Genomic DNA, 17,819 nt, shown 5'->3' with positions numbered 1-17,819 from the left:
CATGACATGTTTTTGAATTTGAAGTAATCCTTGGTGATATTGTCTCTCATTTTAACTTCTAATTGGATTCGGAAATGCTCTGAAACAAAGATAGGAAGAATAAAGGAATCACAATTGAAGAGACTGTTCTACCAACTATAACCCAGAGGGAATCTATCTAACTGTTCCAAAATATTAGTAAACTCCAACCTATATTTTTTTCAAGAATACACACCATTTCTGGTATACAGTCAATTACTAGAGCCTCACTGATGAACTCTTTGAAGTCCAAAATTATTTAATTGATTTTGTTCAACCCTCCGCTCTTTTCTTTTAAATCAATGATAGTATAAAAGTCTCTTCCAAGTACAATCAAATAACTTCCCAATTCTTAACCTTGGACACAATGCTTCTCCATACATGCATCTTATCCCATGTTTTAATAGGATCATAAATGTTAAATAAGGTAAACTCTAAATCAACTAACAAGTTCTTGAACAAATACATCAACTAATTTTAATTTGAATCTAAAATCTTTATGTCCATACTATGAGGAGACCATAAAATCCCCAAACCACTAGCAATCCCAGAGGCATCCAAAAAGAATCCAGACCATTGCTTGTAGAATTTTAAAAACTTCACTCCTTAAGTCTTGCTAATCTTAGTTTTCTGAACAAGAACAATATTTGCTGCCATCTTCTCCAAGTGATGCTTAATTAAACGTCTTTTGTGACATTCTAAGTAATGACCTTCATTGTTCTCCAAGGGAGGCCTTGTCTCCCTTGGATTTCGATAAGAAGTCTTCGATGCTCAACAAACCCATATTTGAAGAATCATTTTCTCTTTTTTTGCCTATTGGATTTCTTCCTCTGCCATTATGATATTTTCCTAACAACTTTGATGTTGATTAATTGATATGTTCGAGGTTGACCATATCTAATTCACCTCCTTCTAACAAAAGCCTCTTTTGAGTCAACATTTTCTAAGTGAACACCATCCATGTCCTCCCCCAACCCATTTATGTTATCCTTAAAATAATCCTCCTTGTCTTCATTGGATTCAATTATTTTTGAATCAAACTGACCACCATAACCTATGCAGTTTCATCTGGGCCCATCGGGAGTGACACCTTATTAATCATTACTACTCTTATGATGTTGATTAATTCTTATGTTTTCTATAGTTGGTGGTTGATTTACTATATTATGAAATGACCTATCTACTTGTTTCGATATATTTGATTTTAATTAAACATTTGCACTATCAAAAGCACCACACTTGTTCAAAGGGACATTGTTGTTCTAAATTGCAGACTTTCTCTAACCCTTTTGTACCCAGACATTTGTGAACCTAGGTTTAATTTTACATGAGTATTCTCTATGATCCCATTTATGGCATCCCATACAAAATAATTTCTCCTCTATTTCATTTTTTTGAACCTAATAAACACCATCAACACAAAATTGGATCTCCTCCAAAATTTTCTTAACATTTATGATTTTGATTCCCACATACATATAAGAGTTTCTCTCAACAATTATAGCATCCACATATATCAAGGTTCTTAGAGATTGTCTGATCTTTACAAGATAGTCCTCAAACTAGTATTTAACTAGGAGATTGTATAGTTGAAGCTAAAGTGGCCAATCATATGGGTCTAATTTGGCTGAATTAAAATTGGGAAACCAATTTGACTTATATAGAGAACAATTTGCCATCATCCACAACCAGTCCTTACAAATTTTTTCCCTTTCTTTTGGAGAAACAAAGATAGCCACAAAGAACCCTTTTGGAATAAATTTCATCATCTCTCAAGGTTTCCAACTTTTAAAGACCTAGACCCTATTTTCTCTTGAAAATCGAGGGCCAACAAATCGACAAATGATAGCTGAATCCTCCAACATACATACATCATCATCTACTTCCTTGGATAGATCGATTGCGAATCTGCCTAAGTGGTCTTCCTTGGAGTAGAGATCAATCCTCGATACTTCCTACCTTTCACAAACTTATGTTTCCATAAAATCATGATTTTGCCTTTGCTCCATCATGCAAGTTGATTTAAAAATATTTTTTATATTTTAAATAAATTTACGAATTATAAACTAGAGACACTTTAAACAAATACAAGCCTACTTAGAGATTCTAGTCAATTTACTCATTTAACATGAAATTTTTTACAACAGAATTAAACCTAACATTAAACTCAATGAAGATCCATTAGCCTATTTTGATATAAGTTTTTAATCTTATTGAATTCTCTTTTTGTTTTATTTTTTTGAAGTTTCTTTAAATTCTTATCTTCTTTCTCTTTTGTGTTTTTTTTCTGAAAAGAATGGATCCAATATCTTTTCTCTCCCAATAATATGGTTTTTAGTCCTCAATGAGTTAACTTGCATTCTCATAAATTAGGATTTTGTTAGCTAAATTTGAATAGACAAGCTTTTCCTAATTAAACACATTTAAATTCATTAAGTTCCATGTATGATAGTCTATTTAATATAAAACATAACAACCAAATGATAACCAAATATCAAAATTAATGCTATTGCATACTCTTCAAATTTAAGATGAATAATCATTAAAAGCATGAAAATTCTATATTTTTTATTAGAATTTCTTAATGCTTATACTTACCTTCTCTAAAATTTTAAAATTATATATTTTTTTTCTATTTTCAAAATCCTTATTTTAGCTCATTTATTAAAAGAAAAATATTTTTTTATGCACTATTTATATAAACTTCAATTATAGAAAGGAAAAAAAAATTGTTTAGTTTAAGAATTGGTCATACAATAAAAACACTTTTACTTTTAATAATTGTTTGATTATTGCAATTTGTACATCGTAAAAAATAGAAAAGCACAATGATCACTTGCATCAATAGTTATTTTATCATATATCATTGTATTTAAAATCAAAATTAAAGGTCAATACATTTTACACCACTCTATGTAGATGTTGTAAATAGATTGTCTTAACACTTAATTTGACCCATTTGGCAAGCTACTTGACAATCATCTTGAAACCACTAAACTTACTACAATCATAAGTAACTTCAACCTCTCCAATCACCTTTCCCGAAATTTCCTCTCATGGGGCAAGTCACATGGTGTGATCTAGTCCTTGGACTAGACAATACATGAAGCAACCTAGTCGACCTATTTCTTGCTCTCAAGTTGATATTCTTGAAATATTGTCATTATCTTGTTGCATTGTACACCGAAAGTCTCAATTTGTGCATATAAGAACACATGTTTAATGACATATCCTAGTTCATTTAGATCAAAGTATCCCTTTGAAGTATTAACATTTAAAATAGACATTGTATTACTTTCAATCTTAGTTTAGTTTTAAGTCATTCTTAATCTTATATAGTTTATCATTTTCTCAATAATATAATTAATCATTTTCTCAATAGTGGTCAAACCTCTTTAAAGTTGTACGAAGTATGCATGTATGTAACAAACCCTAGTATATTTTTTAACACAATTCTTTTCCCAAAGATACTTGTAAAAAACATGAGCACATATAGGAGGTTGAATTGATAACATATAATTGATCATTTTCTCAATAGTAGTCAAACCTCTTTAAAGTTGTACGAAGTATGCATGTCTGCATGTATGTAAAAAACCCTAGTATATTTTTTAACACAATTCTTTTCTCAAAGATACTTGTAAAAAATATGAGCACATACAGGAGGTTGAATTGATAACATATAATTGATTGTTTTCTAAATAGTAGCCAAACCTCTTTAAAGTTGTATAAAGTATGCATATATGTATGCATGTAACAAACCCTACTATGTTTTTCAACACAATTCCTTTCTCAAAGATACTTGTAAATGACATGAACACATATAGAAGGTTGAATTGATAACATACAAGGTCACATGGTATGTCCTTGTCCAAAATTAGATTGCTCAATGCGATCTTATATCTCATAATAGAAATATTTGATAACCTTGTTCACAATTTTATGATCTTAATTTTAGAACTAAATCTTAGATTTTAATAATTTTTATACTACATCAATTAGTTAACAAAATCAAAGTCAACATCATGGGAGAATTTTTTTTTCTTATTGTCTCTTAACTATTTATTTTTTAATTCTTAGTAAATTAATATTTACTCGTTAACTGTTAACTCTTATATTTGATTAATTGTGAATTGATATTAAACCTCAATCACATTTAATAGAAAGAAGCAAATAAATATGCCTACCATTCATTCATAAAATTTAAAAATCTAAAGACTTAAATAAAATAATGAATTGTGTAAATATAAACACTTTAATATTATATAATAAAATTTTTGAGAGAAGAAACCTCCATCAGATTAGGGGTTTTTTGGGGGGGGGCAAAGGACGGGTCAATCATAACCTTTTCTTATTCAAACTCTATAACAGTTGAGAGAAGTGTTGTCGTTTCCGTTCCTAACACCTAGGTAGTATTTTTGTAGGTAACCACTGCATATTAAAACCATTTGGATAACAGGTGGGCAGTGCTCTCCGCACTTTAATGACTAGTTACCTGTTTCCTTGTCGCTTTCTTCCCTCCGATTCACTCTGTTTCTTAAATTATTGTTATTGTTATTGTTAACTTATCCCCCACGATACTTTCACCTCTCCTCCTCAGAACTAAGTCACCTGCTAGATTTAACGCAAGCGCCACTTTTGAAAGAAATGGAAGCCTGGCTTTTATTTTTTGGGGTGATTTAATTAGTAAGAGAAGGAGGGACAAAATATCTTTCCCCACTAACAGTAGTTCGACATGGACAGGCACACAACAAATTTCACCCACGGTTGGGTCACCTGAAATGGATGTTTGGTAGTGCAGTTTCGAGAATATTGTTGGGCTTTTCCCGTTCTGCGACTCTTCATAAACACCACTGGGAAGAGACTTCATGATCTCAATATGTGATTGAAAAAATACCCATTTCTTTTCCGAGAAAGTACAATGCTTTCTTCATTGCCAGGTAACACCCACCTTCCAATTTCTCTTGTTCGGAGATCTATAGTTCAGTTTCTTAAAAGCTTCAGGAACTTTTTTTATGAAAACTTTAGGACTTTTCCATATTTTAGTTATCCGCTGTATGTGGTACGAAATGCCTGCTGATATGTAGCAAGCTTCGTGGATCGGTCAGATTTATAAATTCGGGAAAACTGGGCTTTTTGTATCTTTGCGCCGCTCTTGAGGGCTATGTTTGCTATTGGATCGTGTTAATTGTGTAAATTAAAAAAACCCCTAATCTGATGGAGGTTTCTTCTCTCTTTATGGACATGAATGTTTCGGGCCCATTGAGTAAAAGGAAACTTGGGGCTCTAGTGGAAGACTATTTAACTTTAAATTTGGGTTATGTTAATTGAGTACTGTAGGAAAATACTAACTTTAGTGGAAGCTTATCACTTTTGAAACATTACCTTTGAGTAATAGAAAATGAGGTTTTTTCTCGTCCGAGTCACTGAAATCCAATTTCACCTTTGTCACCGAATTTTATTTTCGCTCGTATATTTTGCTTGTCTACAATTGATTGGATGCTTGGCTTCCCTTTCAGTTTTCCCTTTTCTCTAGTGGGTTATGTTCACCCGTAGTTTTAAGTCGTGCTAATCGAGCACTATAGGAAGAGCCCAACTCTGATGGAGGTTTTATCTCTTTGAGAACAAGCACCTTTTGCGTGTAGTGGGATACTGAAGCCCTTTATCATCTCAGTTAATCAAATCAAACCTTAGCATCGATTTCACATTTTGGCCCTTTTCTCCTTTGGGCTATGTCAACCCTTAGTTTCAGTCATGCTAATTGAATACTATTACAAATAGCTAACTTGGTGAAGCTTTTTTTAAAACATGCCCTTTGTACCCTTTGATAAAATATAAAATGAGATTGTGTATTATCGGATTTGTCGAAGTCATTGTTTCCCAATTTCACGTTTAGGTGTAGATTCTAGCCGTATCTTTGGTTGCTTGTTTTTGTCCTTTCTTTTACAATCATAGTGAAATATTTGTGGATGGCTGATTTTTTCTCAACGTTTTGCCTACTGCCAAAATATGATTATATATTAATGTTCATTTATACCCAAAGGTGGTCATGGGGACTTTAAAAATACATCAGACATCATAGCGATTGAAGAGAGTGGCTAAAGTATCCTCTGCGACAGGCACTTAAGTAAAATGCCTACTTTAGCAGAGGATACATCAGAATTTATATTAATCTACTTAATAATACATTGGAGAATACCCATGAATTTCAGAATCTACTTGTTTCTTAGTAAAGAATGCCTACTTTGTAGTGCTATAAAATGCTTTTATTAATTATTTATGATTCTTCTATGGTCCCATCGTAGTCATAGCTAAATTTTGCCGGAACTTGTCTATGCGTTGTCCGAACCCAATATTTTTCAGCTTTTTTGAACTGTCCTGTTCCAGATTTTGTAACTGCAAAAAGAATTAAAAGAAATTCAGAAAAAATGGTAAAAACCGTTTTACTGGGGATGATGATGAAGTAGAATTAGATTAGTTAGGCAGTTCTGATTTCCCAGATGTTTAATCTAGAAGGTTAGTGCCATAGCCACAATTTAGATAAAAGTTTGAATTGGTATGATCTATGAACTTTGTACAATGAAGAATATCTCTATTTGTATATACTATGCTGCATGTTATCTGATTCTCACAGAGATATGTGAAGTTTAATAAGTTTTGTGTTCTCCTATTTCCTAGACCTTTTAATTTTTTTGAAAATCCTAGTCACTGGTAAGTCTCATCCTCTTGAATTTGCCGACCTTTTCACTCATGGTAATTTTGATCATACTGTACAATAGATATCCTCCTGGTCATTGTCAACTTCAAGCTTAAAATTACTGATATTGTAGTAACTAGCAGTCTAGAAATCCTTTAATAAAAACAAATGAATGTATACAATGGTGATAAATTTTGTTCACAGGAGTGCTATCTAATGTTCAGATGGAATTTTTGGAAAGAAGAGGTATTGATAAAGGGGAGCTCAATTATTTTTGATTGTGTTGCAGGATTCAAGTGCTCATTTTCTGCTTTAGTATGGGGCATGGTAGCATGGATAGTTATTATTCATATTCACACAGCCCTAAATCCAAAATCTGAAAACCAAGTGCTTCAAACACAAGTCAGTCGTCTTCCATTGCATAGGGAGATTGAAGAGATTGAGGAAAAGGGGTATGGATTTAAGCCAAGGAGCAAAAATATTCCTTCCAGCTCTGGAAAGCGCAAGGGAAAAAAAGTCTCTCCTGTACATGATGCTTTTAACATTGCTAGAGGATCTTTCCTCTTTCCAGACAGAAGTCTTGCCGTGAATCCTCTTTCAAGTGATGGAAATGACACTGGATATTTTTATCCAGGCAGGGAATGGTGGGATACTGATGGTAAGCCCATTCATGCACATGGTGGTGGCATTCTATATGTTGAAGAAACTGGGACCTTTTATTGGTATGGAGAAAACAAAGATGGCCAAACCTATCGTGCTTACAAGAGGGGTGCTGCACGGGTGAGTTAATTTGTATCTATTGTTTGTTTTGTAGGATTAGTTTCTAAATTTTTTATCATCTTTGCATTGTCCCGTGTTTGCTTTAAATTAAGCTCAATTGAGAATGTGTTAGTCAATGTTGACATGCTAGAATAGAGAGTTGCAACTACACATAGGCTTTAGAAAATAATTTTAACCCAGCTGATTGTAGAATTCCCTGCTTTAGAGGAACTTTTGTTCCGTACTCCTTGATTATGAGGGAATCATTAAAGTTGTTTTGTTAGAAGATATGTCTTTTACCCATAATTTCAATTATATCTGAGATCCAATCTTCGTGTAATATGTTGGGTTTTACTAAGATTCTGCCTCTAGAATTCATTTTAACGAGATTCTGTTAGATTGCCTTGTTTTCTATGTATTTAATTTGCTTCTAAATCCATTTAAATTTCATTAAACTTACATAAAAATAACAGTCATGAACGTATGAGAGACAGTTCGTAAGATTAAAGATACATGATGATTTTCATTCCTTTGATTTACCTACATTTTATGAATGGAAATGCGTTACTAGTCTCTTAAAGGAAATATGTATGCATACATAATCCGTTGTAATTGATAGCACTTTATAAAGGGCTTAATTGCAAAATGTATAATCCAGTGCAAGCTGTGGTTGAACATGTATTTAGCCATCCACTTACAATTGAATTGATGGTGATGCATGAATTCTTTCCATCATAATATTCTAAATGCAGATTTTTGACTTGCCAGAAAAGACTATGTAAAGTTGTTTTAGCAAGATGTTTTGTATGCCATTTGCTATACTTTATCATCAACAAAACAATCTGTTTACTACAAGTCATTTTGGTGGCAACTTTTGATCTCACACGGAAAGATCTATGCTACTATGCAGATGGCACCTTCACTACCTTTAACATCCAACACGTTAAAACATTCAACATAGTGATGGTGTTGTATGAGATGCATAAACACGTTAAAGCTGTGTAAAAACATGCTCTTTCCACTGAAAGGAATGAGAAAGTCATTGCCCACAGTTGTAGCTGTTGTAGGGTGTAATGTTCCCTCTTCAAACTTAACTATGTCTAAGATACCAGGTTGCTATTAATAACAATGACATCCACAACCTGTGAACATGATCAGGGGGTCTATATATGCTTTAAAACTAATGCAGCAGAAGAAATCACTAGGAAAATGTTTCTTCCAGAAAATATGAGAAAAAAGAATTAAGCGGTAAGATTAATCGCAGGAGTATGCCCAGCACTTTGAAGAAAATAATTTAAAGTAGCAATTACATGAAGCTCTGGGCAATATACTTAGCAAAGAGAGTATGCTATTTCAGCTAGGATTAAATAGTATTACTAGTCACAATTAAAGATTGATTTTAATTTCAAAAGGGCATGTAAAACGTTGTGACCATTGGATAAAAAAAGTATTTAACAGAGATCAAACAAGGAAGGAGCATATTGAGAAGATATTTTATGATTTGATTTCTACTCTTGTGAATTTAGAGCTGGATCTTCCTGGATCTTTCTAGTCTGGGAGATTTTATTCTTATACATGTTGAGTGATAGAGTCAATAAGTATCAACTACGGGACTAAGAAAATCTCAAAAGGAATGGCCCAACAAAAGAGATACAAATACTCTTTTAGAATTTGAAGCATACGAAGTAAATATGGAAAGAGAAAAGAGAAGTTTGGAAGATATTGAAGATAAGTTTGACCTTATCTTAGATATGATGGGGCAGATGTTACATATGATGCACAACAACCAGAAAATACAAAACAATGCAGTAAATGCCAATAATCAAAATAGTGAGGAAAGTTCTTTTGAAGCCAATAGCAGTCACACATAGAGAGCCATGGTTGGATCTATTGATTGACCTCTCTGTCTTACTTTCACTTAGAGGGAAGAAGAAGTTCCCATGAGGGAAGCACAAAGCCCAATGCAAGATGATATTCATGCCATGTATGCAGAATATAATCCCTCACCAGGGATTCAAGAAATGATGGTTCTCATTAATTACACAACTATGAAAAGAAACAGAAATGGACCAAAGAGTTGAACCTAGATCTCAACCAGGACAACATGATCATCAACAAGTCTTAGGAAAGTTAACACTATCTACATTTGATGGTTTTGAAAAGTGTACTTCGCATGCATGGGTGTAAAAGTTAGACACATACCCATCTTTAAAACTAATGACCAAGGAGGACACCATCAAATTTGTCACTTACACTTGGAGGGCACAACACACAAATGGTGATACCATGGGTTAGTTGCCCAAGGTCATAGTCGATCCAGAACATATGATGAATTTTGCAAAAGATTGATTGAAAAGTTCCATAGAAAGGATCATGAAGTTCATTTTAGAGAGCTGGCCCAATTAAAGCAGTAGGGAATAATGGAGACATATGTGGAGGAATTAAAAAATTATGTGGTGGTGTCTGATAGCACAAAAAGAAGATTAATTGTTCTTTTTATTCAAGGGTTAATTGAACTTCTCAGGTGTTTGATTGAGGCATTTGACCCATTAACTCTTCAGGAGACTATTAAAATAACTTTGAATTTAGAAATTTTAGTGGCCAAGAATAACTTCTTTCAGAAAACCCATCTTATAGGTCAGAATAGTAAACCTTTTCAAAAAGGGTTTCCCCAACAAAAGGCATTAACACCAAATAGTAGTTTTGATGAAGTGACAAAAAATGAGGTTTGCTGAAACAAACTATGTTTTTATGGCAGGAAACCATGGGAAGCTATACGTTAATTTTTGGGAAAAGGTCAGGTGCATTACATAGAAGTAATTTCTCATGAAGATTTAGAGGAGGAGGAAATAGAGCCAAAAATTGAAGAATGTGAACTTGAATCTGAGATAAAAGAGAAAGGTAAACATGCAAGGGGGTGCACTTGCAACATTATTCAATGCTCCTAAATATCATCCTTTAGAGTATGGGGAGTTTTACAAAGACACAACATCATAGTTCTAATTGATAGTAGAGCTACACATAGCTTCATTGATAAAGGGTTGGTTGCCAGAAGATGGTTGCAAACAGAAAATCTCAATGGATTTGATGTTATAGTGGTTGACGGCTTTACCATTTCATGTACCAAGAGAATTCAACAATTGAAGATTGCTCTTGGTAGACACAAGATGTGAGATGACTTCTATGTGGTGGGCATAGGAGAAACCAATGTGATTTTTGGAGTGCAATGGCTACACTCATTGGGAGAGTTTACTTAAAATTATCAAACTATGGAGCTAAGATTCAAATAAGAAGGCAAAGAAGTAGTGCTACAAGGCATGACTAATGGAGCTCCTAGAGTTGTATCATCAAAAAGAATGGAGAGGTGTTTTTGGAGCTGACAAGTGGCAGGTGCAACACAATGTTTAGTAATCTTTACAACTACTGCAAGTAAGAGAGCTTATCATGTGGACATGCAAACACTCTTCAACAATCATAGCACAAATTTCAATGACATTCCTCTAGGATTTTCACTTGATAGAGGATTTTAAGATATCAAACTAGAAACTAGAGTAAAACTAGTAAGTACTACTCCTTACAGACATCCAAGAAGATTTAAGGAGGAAATTGAGAAAACAATTAAGGAACTTTTGGAGATTGGTCATATTAGGTGAAGTTTAGCCCTTTTGCATTTTTAGTTGTCCCAGTGAAAAAGAAAGATGGAAGTATGCAAATGTGCATAGATTTCAAAGCTTTGAACAAGAAAAGTATAAAAAATAGGTATCCAATTCCTAGAATTGATAAGTTAATTCGTGAATTGCATTGAGCGGTGCACTTGTTGAAAATTGACTTGAGATCCGAGTATCATCAAATATGGATGAGAGAAGAGGATGAGCATAAAATTACTTTTTGATGTCATTTTGGACATTTTTAGTTTTTAGTTATGCCCTTTGGTTTAACTAATGCTCCCCCTACCTTCTAATCATTTATGAACCATGCATTCAGAAATCAATTGAGGAAGTTTGTCTTTGTAATCTTTGATGATATTTTGATCTACAACAAAACATGAAAGAAACATCTACAACATTTGGATGATGTTTTGGGGAATTTGGAGCAAGAGCCCTTTTATGCTAAGGAATCCAAATGTGAGTTTGGATTGACAAAGATTCTATATAGAGGACATGTTATGAGTGCTCAAGGGGTGCAAGTAGATACAAGCTATTTTAGATTGGTCTCCACCGACCAATTTAACATAGTTGACAGGGTTATCTGGGCTCTGTTTTGCCTAACTAGTTTATCACCTAGGTCTTATTCACACTGGTTACTTAAGTTTACTGAGGGTACACATAGCATAATTATCACTTTATGTTTCAAGTCATGTAATCCTATGTCTCACTGTGGTCTATATACCAAGGGGCTCTGTTTGTAATCTTAATCATTATCATTGTATATTTGTATCATTTCATAGAATAATATTATTCTCTCAAATTTGGAAAGGATTGGAGTCTGTTGTGAAAGAATTGAATTTGTAGCTCTCTTCTGTTGCTAGATTTTGCTTATATGAGAGATGAAAGATTTTTAAAGGAAATAATGTTTGGTTGTATGGATCACATCTGATTTCATTTGTGGATTCCATGAGGAAAAGATGCTGGGAAAAATCTTTAATTCACCTCATCAAATTCGCTTCAGAAAATCTTAACCCCTTAAGGGCTAGTGACAGGTCATATGGAGGTAGTGCAGGTAACTGAGAGTAGAGCAAAGTCTGCTATATGCATGGCTAGTTGTCTGCCAGTTGTTAGCCCATTGGGGCTTTAGAGGATGGGGGTTTGATTCAATGCATGATATTGAGATGTCAGAAGTAACGTCAGTGGTGACCTGGCATACTGTGAGTGCCAGTGGCTGTGTTTAATTTGTCTACATGATTTGTGATTTTGTACAGTTCGTTTAGTAAAATTTCCAAAATTTTGGGTTAAGTGACTGACACATGTCTGAGCATTGAGCCAATTTTTTGCCAATTTATTCCTGTTTTCCTGGTCAGCTATTTTGGGTCATTAGTCCATTTAGCATACTAGTCAGTACATATACAGGTGGAGCAGTCTAGTTAACGTATCTAGAAAATCACACACAGAAACACCCACTATAGGGAAAAACAGCATGCTGCAACCCTATACAGACCTATACAGACCCAATGCATTTATGATGCTTAAGTGATGCATTTGGACTCTTCCTTATGTCAAATAAGAAAATAATTGTGATCGTCTAAGAGCCTGGGCAGTACTTCTGTGGGCATTTACGCTGGTTTAAGATCACTGATATGTCTTTGTCTTGACTGTTTTTTCAGTTTTATGGGCATGTGGTGTTACTCAATGCATTTGAGCCGTCTTACCAATGATAAGATTAAAGGAAAGTACACAGAAGACCATGCACAGCCATGCCAAACAGGTGATTTTATGCCAAACCATGCTTGGTAATGGTAAATTGATCTGGAGGAAGGGATAGGTCCACTCTCTCTTATAATGCTGAGTCCCATGAACATATACCATATGCATTGCACCATATTTGCACCGATGTGGAGGGAAAATACCTAAAAGAACATTTTCAAATTTTCAAGGCTATAGTAGAAGAGTGTAGTGTTGTTGAGGTCGACATGTAAACATGGTGCACTACAATAGTTAATCATATCTTAGTGTGCTAATCCCTGTTCTGTTTAGTGAGCTTGATTCAATACTATATATACCTGTGATAGGGTTCTTATAGTCATATTTAAATTCCTTGAACTTGTGTTTTCATATTATATTGGATAAAAAAGGTACATTTGTAATGCTCATCCAAAATAACCAACGGAAATCCCAATTTTAGTGCAACATTTTTTGTTTTTTGGAAGATAAAAAAAGAATGGTCAGCTATAATGTTTATTGACAATGACAACAGCTAGACATAAAATAACTAGCACCCCACAAGGTTCACATGGGTCCTGTTTGTGTGGCTCACCTCCATTTCTAAGCTCTCTAGGGATCCAACATCATGCGATTAGTTCATGCTCGGTTTGTATAAGAGTTGAGGCTTGCAGAATACAGTTAATTAATTAATTACCCACAATGATTCCACTCCAAGGTTTTTAACTTAGCTTCCTTGGGGTAGCATTAAGACACCCCCACAAGGCCAATATCATATCCATACATTAGGCGTACCCACAATGAGAACATAACAGAACTATGGAAAATATATGCTGCAGATGAGAACATAAGAATAATATTTCTTTGAAATAACAGAATCACATTACAATATATTTCTGGCTTCTTTGAGGGGGCAACTCCCTGTAGTAATGCTCAATTAAATATAATTCATGGATCATCCATTCTACTATCAAATCCTTTATTCATATCAAGTTTAGACAAGCGATTTGCAACTGAACACATAGCATACTTGACTCAATTTTTAGTTCAGCAATGATAATCTCTCTTTGTAATCCAAAGTTCAAACATTTTAGATAACTTGTACTCACTCATGATCAGAATACTTTATTCATAGTTTTTGAAGAGTTTTTATACACATGAGGTCCTATAAATCAGGACATATTATTGATCTTCATTTTTCTTTCCAATAAAACCTTAATGTATGTGGTTTTTATAACAAGCACTTAGCAAATTATTATAAATTATTATAGATTTAAATAATACTATTACTTAAATCTATTCAAGATTTGGCCCCAAATAAATTTTATATACCACGTAAACCATGGTGTAATACATATTTTTCCTAACACTCTTCCCCTCATTAGAACTTAGTACAATAGAGAGGATGTACTTGATATGTGAATTAGGACTTGTTCAATAATTATGTGATAAAAGTAAATAAAAGGAACATGTGATGCACACAGAGAATCAACATAAGATGCAGAGCATACTATTGAAATTGAAGCGACAATGTATCTATTTATTGTTCCATGTAGAATCAACATCTCTCACTTAAATCATTACCTTCTATCTCAACAGCAGCCAGAGCACCTGGTTTCCACTTTAATGTGGTTTTATGCTGACTCTTGAGATGATTGCATGGATTACCGGCTCTAGAAGGTTTTGCAAGTTAATTCAGGGAATTTTGTAATTTAGCATATTAGAGGGCCTTGCCTTGTAATGTTGTTCATCTTTCACTCAACCAAATTCAAGTGATTTTATGGGGTATCGTGGTTTGTTATTCTATTTCCTGTTTCAACTTGCATTGATTGCTCCACTGCCACTTTGTTTTCATTTAGTTTCTTGTTTTGGGTATCATATTAATGATTATAGATTATGGAAGCAAGAGAGTGAGTGTGAAGATTTGTGGAGCTGTAGCAAATTCTGATCCCGTTTCTTTTTCCATTCAATTTTTCATAAACCAGAAATTATCAAATAAGTTTAGAACTATACATCCCCTACAGGACTTTTGCTAAGAGGTTTGCAGATACTTTATACTGTTTCTCTGGGCATTGAAGTTTTGACCATTATTCAATTTTTTTCCCTGTTGTGTCTGATTCTAAGTTTCACTTGGATAGCACTTGATTTTACACAATTTGTTTTTTTAACTTAAGGTTTTAACAATATTGGATGTCTGGGTGTGGGACTCAATGTTGTTCCTATGGACTTGAACCAAGGCTATCAACAAAGCCAGAAGTTTGTATGGCAGGTTTTTTTTATGATTATTCAGTTGTTTGGTTCCCTTAAGCAGTTTCATCTAATCATTCATCTTTGAATATTTCATTTCAGGTTGATCTAATAGGTGTCAATTGCTACTCATCCAAGGACTTGTGGACATGGAAGAATGAGGGGATTGTTTTACCATCTGTAAAGTACAATACAACACACGACCTTCATGAAAGCAATGTGCTTGAAAGGCCTAAGGTGATCTATAATAATCACACTAAAACCTACGTAATGTTGATGCACATTGACAATGCCAATTACACGAAAGCTTCTGTTGGTGTGGCAGTTAGTAGCACTCCTACTGGGCCATTCCAGTATCTTGGCAGCAAACGACCACATGGTTTTGATAGCCGAGATATGACAGTTTTCAAAGATGATGATGGTAAAGCTTATGTAATTTACTCTTCAGCTGACAATAGTGAGTTGCATATAGGAATCCTGACTGAAGACTACACAGATATTGGAAGAATCATGCGAAGGGCTTTGGTGGGTCAGCACAGAGAAGCTCCTGCTGTCTTTAAACACGAGGGGTTATATTATATGGTTACTTCTGGATGCACAGGTTGGGCGCCAAATGAAGCTTTAGCACATGCTGCAGAGTCCATGCTAGGACCCTGGGAAACTCTGGGAAAGCCTTGCGTGGGTGGCAATGCAGATTTACGGGCAACAACATTTTTTGCTCAGGGGACATTTGTTCTCCCGCTACCAGGGCTTCCTGATACATTTATATTTATGGCAGACCGTTGGAATCCAACTGATCTGAGGAATTCTCGCAATGTTTGGTTGCCTCTTATTGTGGATGGACTCCCAGATGAACCCCTAGAATATGAATTTGGGTTTCCAGTTTGGTCAAGAGTGTCTATTTATTGGCATAAAAGATGGAAGCTTCCAGAAGAATGGAATTTGCCACGTCCAAATAAAGTTGGTTAATGATGGAGCAATTGATGTAACTTGTAACTATTTTTGTTTACTGTCGTTTTGGTTGAATAGAAATTTCATTACGTTGATTCCGATTATCACTTGTTTCATTTTGGCAATCAACATTTTAAATCTCTTAAGCTCAGGGGTTCTCTTACAAATAGTTGTAGTTTGTGAGAAGAGACGGTTTATATTAATGGATTTTTCTCACTGCCAAGTGATTTACAATTTGAAGACCTTAAATGATATTTTACTTCTTAATTTATCTCTGTTATTATTTTGCCTCTCACCAAATAACACAACTGTTCTTTTACCAAGTGCGTGCCATGCTTGTTGATTCATCAATAGATTCTTCAGGCTTGTACCCACTAGAAGTCAAGGGATCCTTATTTTAAATAAAACATATTACTATGACAGGGTCTTACACGACAAACAGTAGTCGAGTGTCACAATTTATGTATGACCCATTGTCCCCCCTATACCCCACATGAGATTATCTTAAAGTTCTCCAAAGTGTATTGCAAAAGCGCTCCCTACGACTGAAAAATGCCAGAAATTTCTCTCCTACCCAGCCACCCTTCTCACCTTTCTACTAAAGGGGCTTATAGACAATCTTGATGAGAAGGCCATGTCCTCTTCGAGCAGTTTGATCAAGCCCATCCTACTTTTGGAGCGCCCATGGGGCTTGAAATACCAAAATTTGTCAGAACTTGAAGGATTTAAACAATATCAGGCCAAATGAACAACAAATCCTTTTCTCTAGCCAAAAAGGAAAATTGATGCTATCTAAAGATGGCACTCTTCTAGAGTCTCTTTCACAATGGAAGGAATGAAACAAAGGCTTTGGTTGCAGAAAGATTAAAAACTTGATCTGTATGATTGTGGGAGCTTCTCCAGGCCCCAAAACTCTTTATGCATGGGTCCAAAACAGTTAAACCTACAGAAGTGGTATGCGTGCTTATGATGCCAACAGGCTACTCATGGCCATCTTCATCACCAAGCAAGAAAACGACAAAATCTTCCAAGGGAAACAACCTCGCTTTCGCAAAACATCAGGTCTTTTTATGAAGTATTAGACATATGCTTTCAACCCAATTGAGGACCTCTTGGGGTTTACCTTTCCTCACTACCAAGTAAATAATGGTAATTATCGGCATTGAAAAAAATGGGAGCTATAGGAGAATACATAATTGCAACAGACATCATATTTGTTTTCAAGAGTACTAAACAATGCTAGTATTTGTTAACATAGTTGAGGACAAGCTTCTCATTGAGAAAACTAATTATGGATTTTTCGGAGGGATTGAATGCAAACAACCTTTGGACAACGAAAATATTCTCATTTGAATGCAAAATTTACCCCTAGCAAGAATATGAAGCTCAAGAACCAGAACCCTTGGATTGAAATCCGACAGACTCAAACCAAGGGCAATCCCGGACATTTGACTTAAATATTTTAATTTGGTGCCTTTAGGTTGGAAGCACCTTTGAATTTAATAATACAATTTTATTTGTTTTCTTCAGAAATTAAAATAAAACCTCAGCTAGTGAGATAAGGCCTATTATGACGCGATCTTCTAATTTTAAAGGTTTTTTAACCTCTCCCAAGAGACAATGATTATCCATGAAGAGATTTAAAGTAAATATTTTGTGTGCAAATGACTATAGATTGTTGGAATATAAAAGAGTTTATTGTGTGAAGTGAATTTTTATATTCTCTATAAATGAGCTTAATTTAATAATTGATTACCAGTAATATCTTATTATTT

General features: G+C 34.4%; 1 protein-coding gene across 1 annotated transcript; it reads left to right on the top strand.

Annotated features, from left to right (window-relative positions):
• The first annotated feature begins 4,399 nt into the window (after nucleotides 1-4,399).
• On the top strand, nucleotides 4,400-16,148 carry LOC131064886 (uncharacterized). The gene is made up of 3 exons (XM_057999214.1): nucleotides 4,400-4,955; nucleotides 7,002-7,492; nucleotides 15,196-16,148. The coding sequence occupies exons 1-3, from the start codon at nucleotides 4,937-4,939 to the stop codon at nucleotides 16,060-16,062; spliced, it is 1,377 nt and encodes a 458-aa protein (XP_057855197.1). The 5' UTR covers nucleotides 4,400-4,936; the 3' UTR covers nucleotides 16,063-16,148.
• The last annotated feature ends 1,671 nt before the right edge of the window (nucleotides 16,149-17,819 follow it).

Source organism: Cryptomeria japonica, chromosome 5 (genome assembly GCF_030272615.1).
Source record: "Cryptomeria japonica chromosome 5, Sugi_1.0, whole genome shotgun sequence".
In the NCBI taxonomy this organism is placed as follows: Eukaryota; Viridiplantae; Streptophyta; class Pinopsida; order Cupressales; family Cupressaceae; genus Cryptomeria; species Cryptomeria japonica.
Note: the sequence above shows the minus strand (reverse complement) of the source record. Positions and strands in the feature narration are given on the sequence as shown.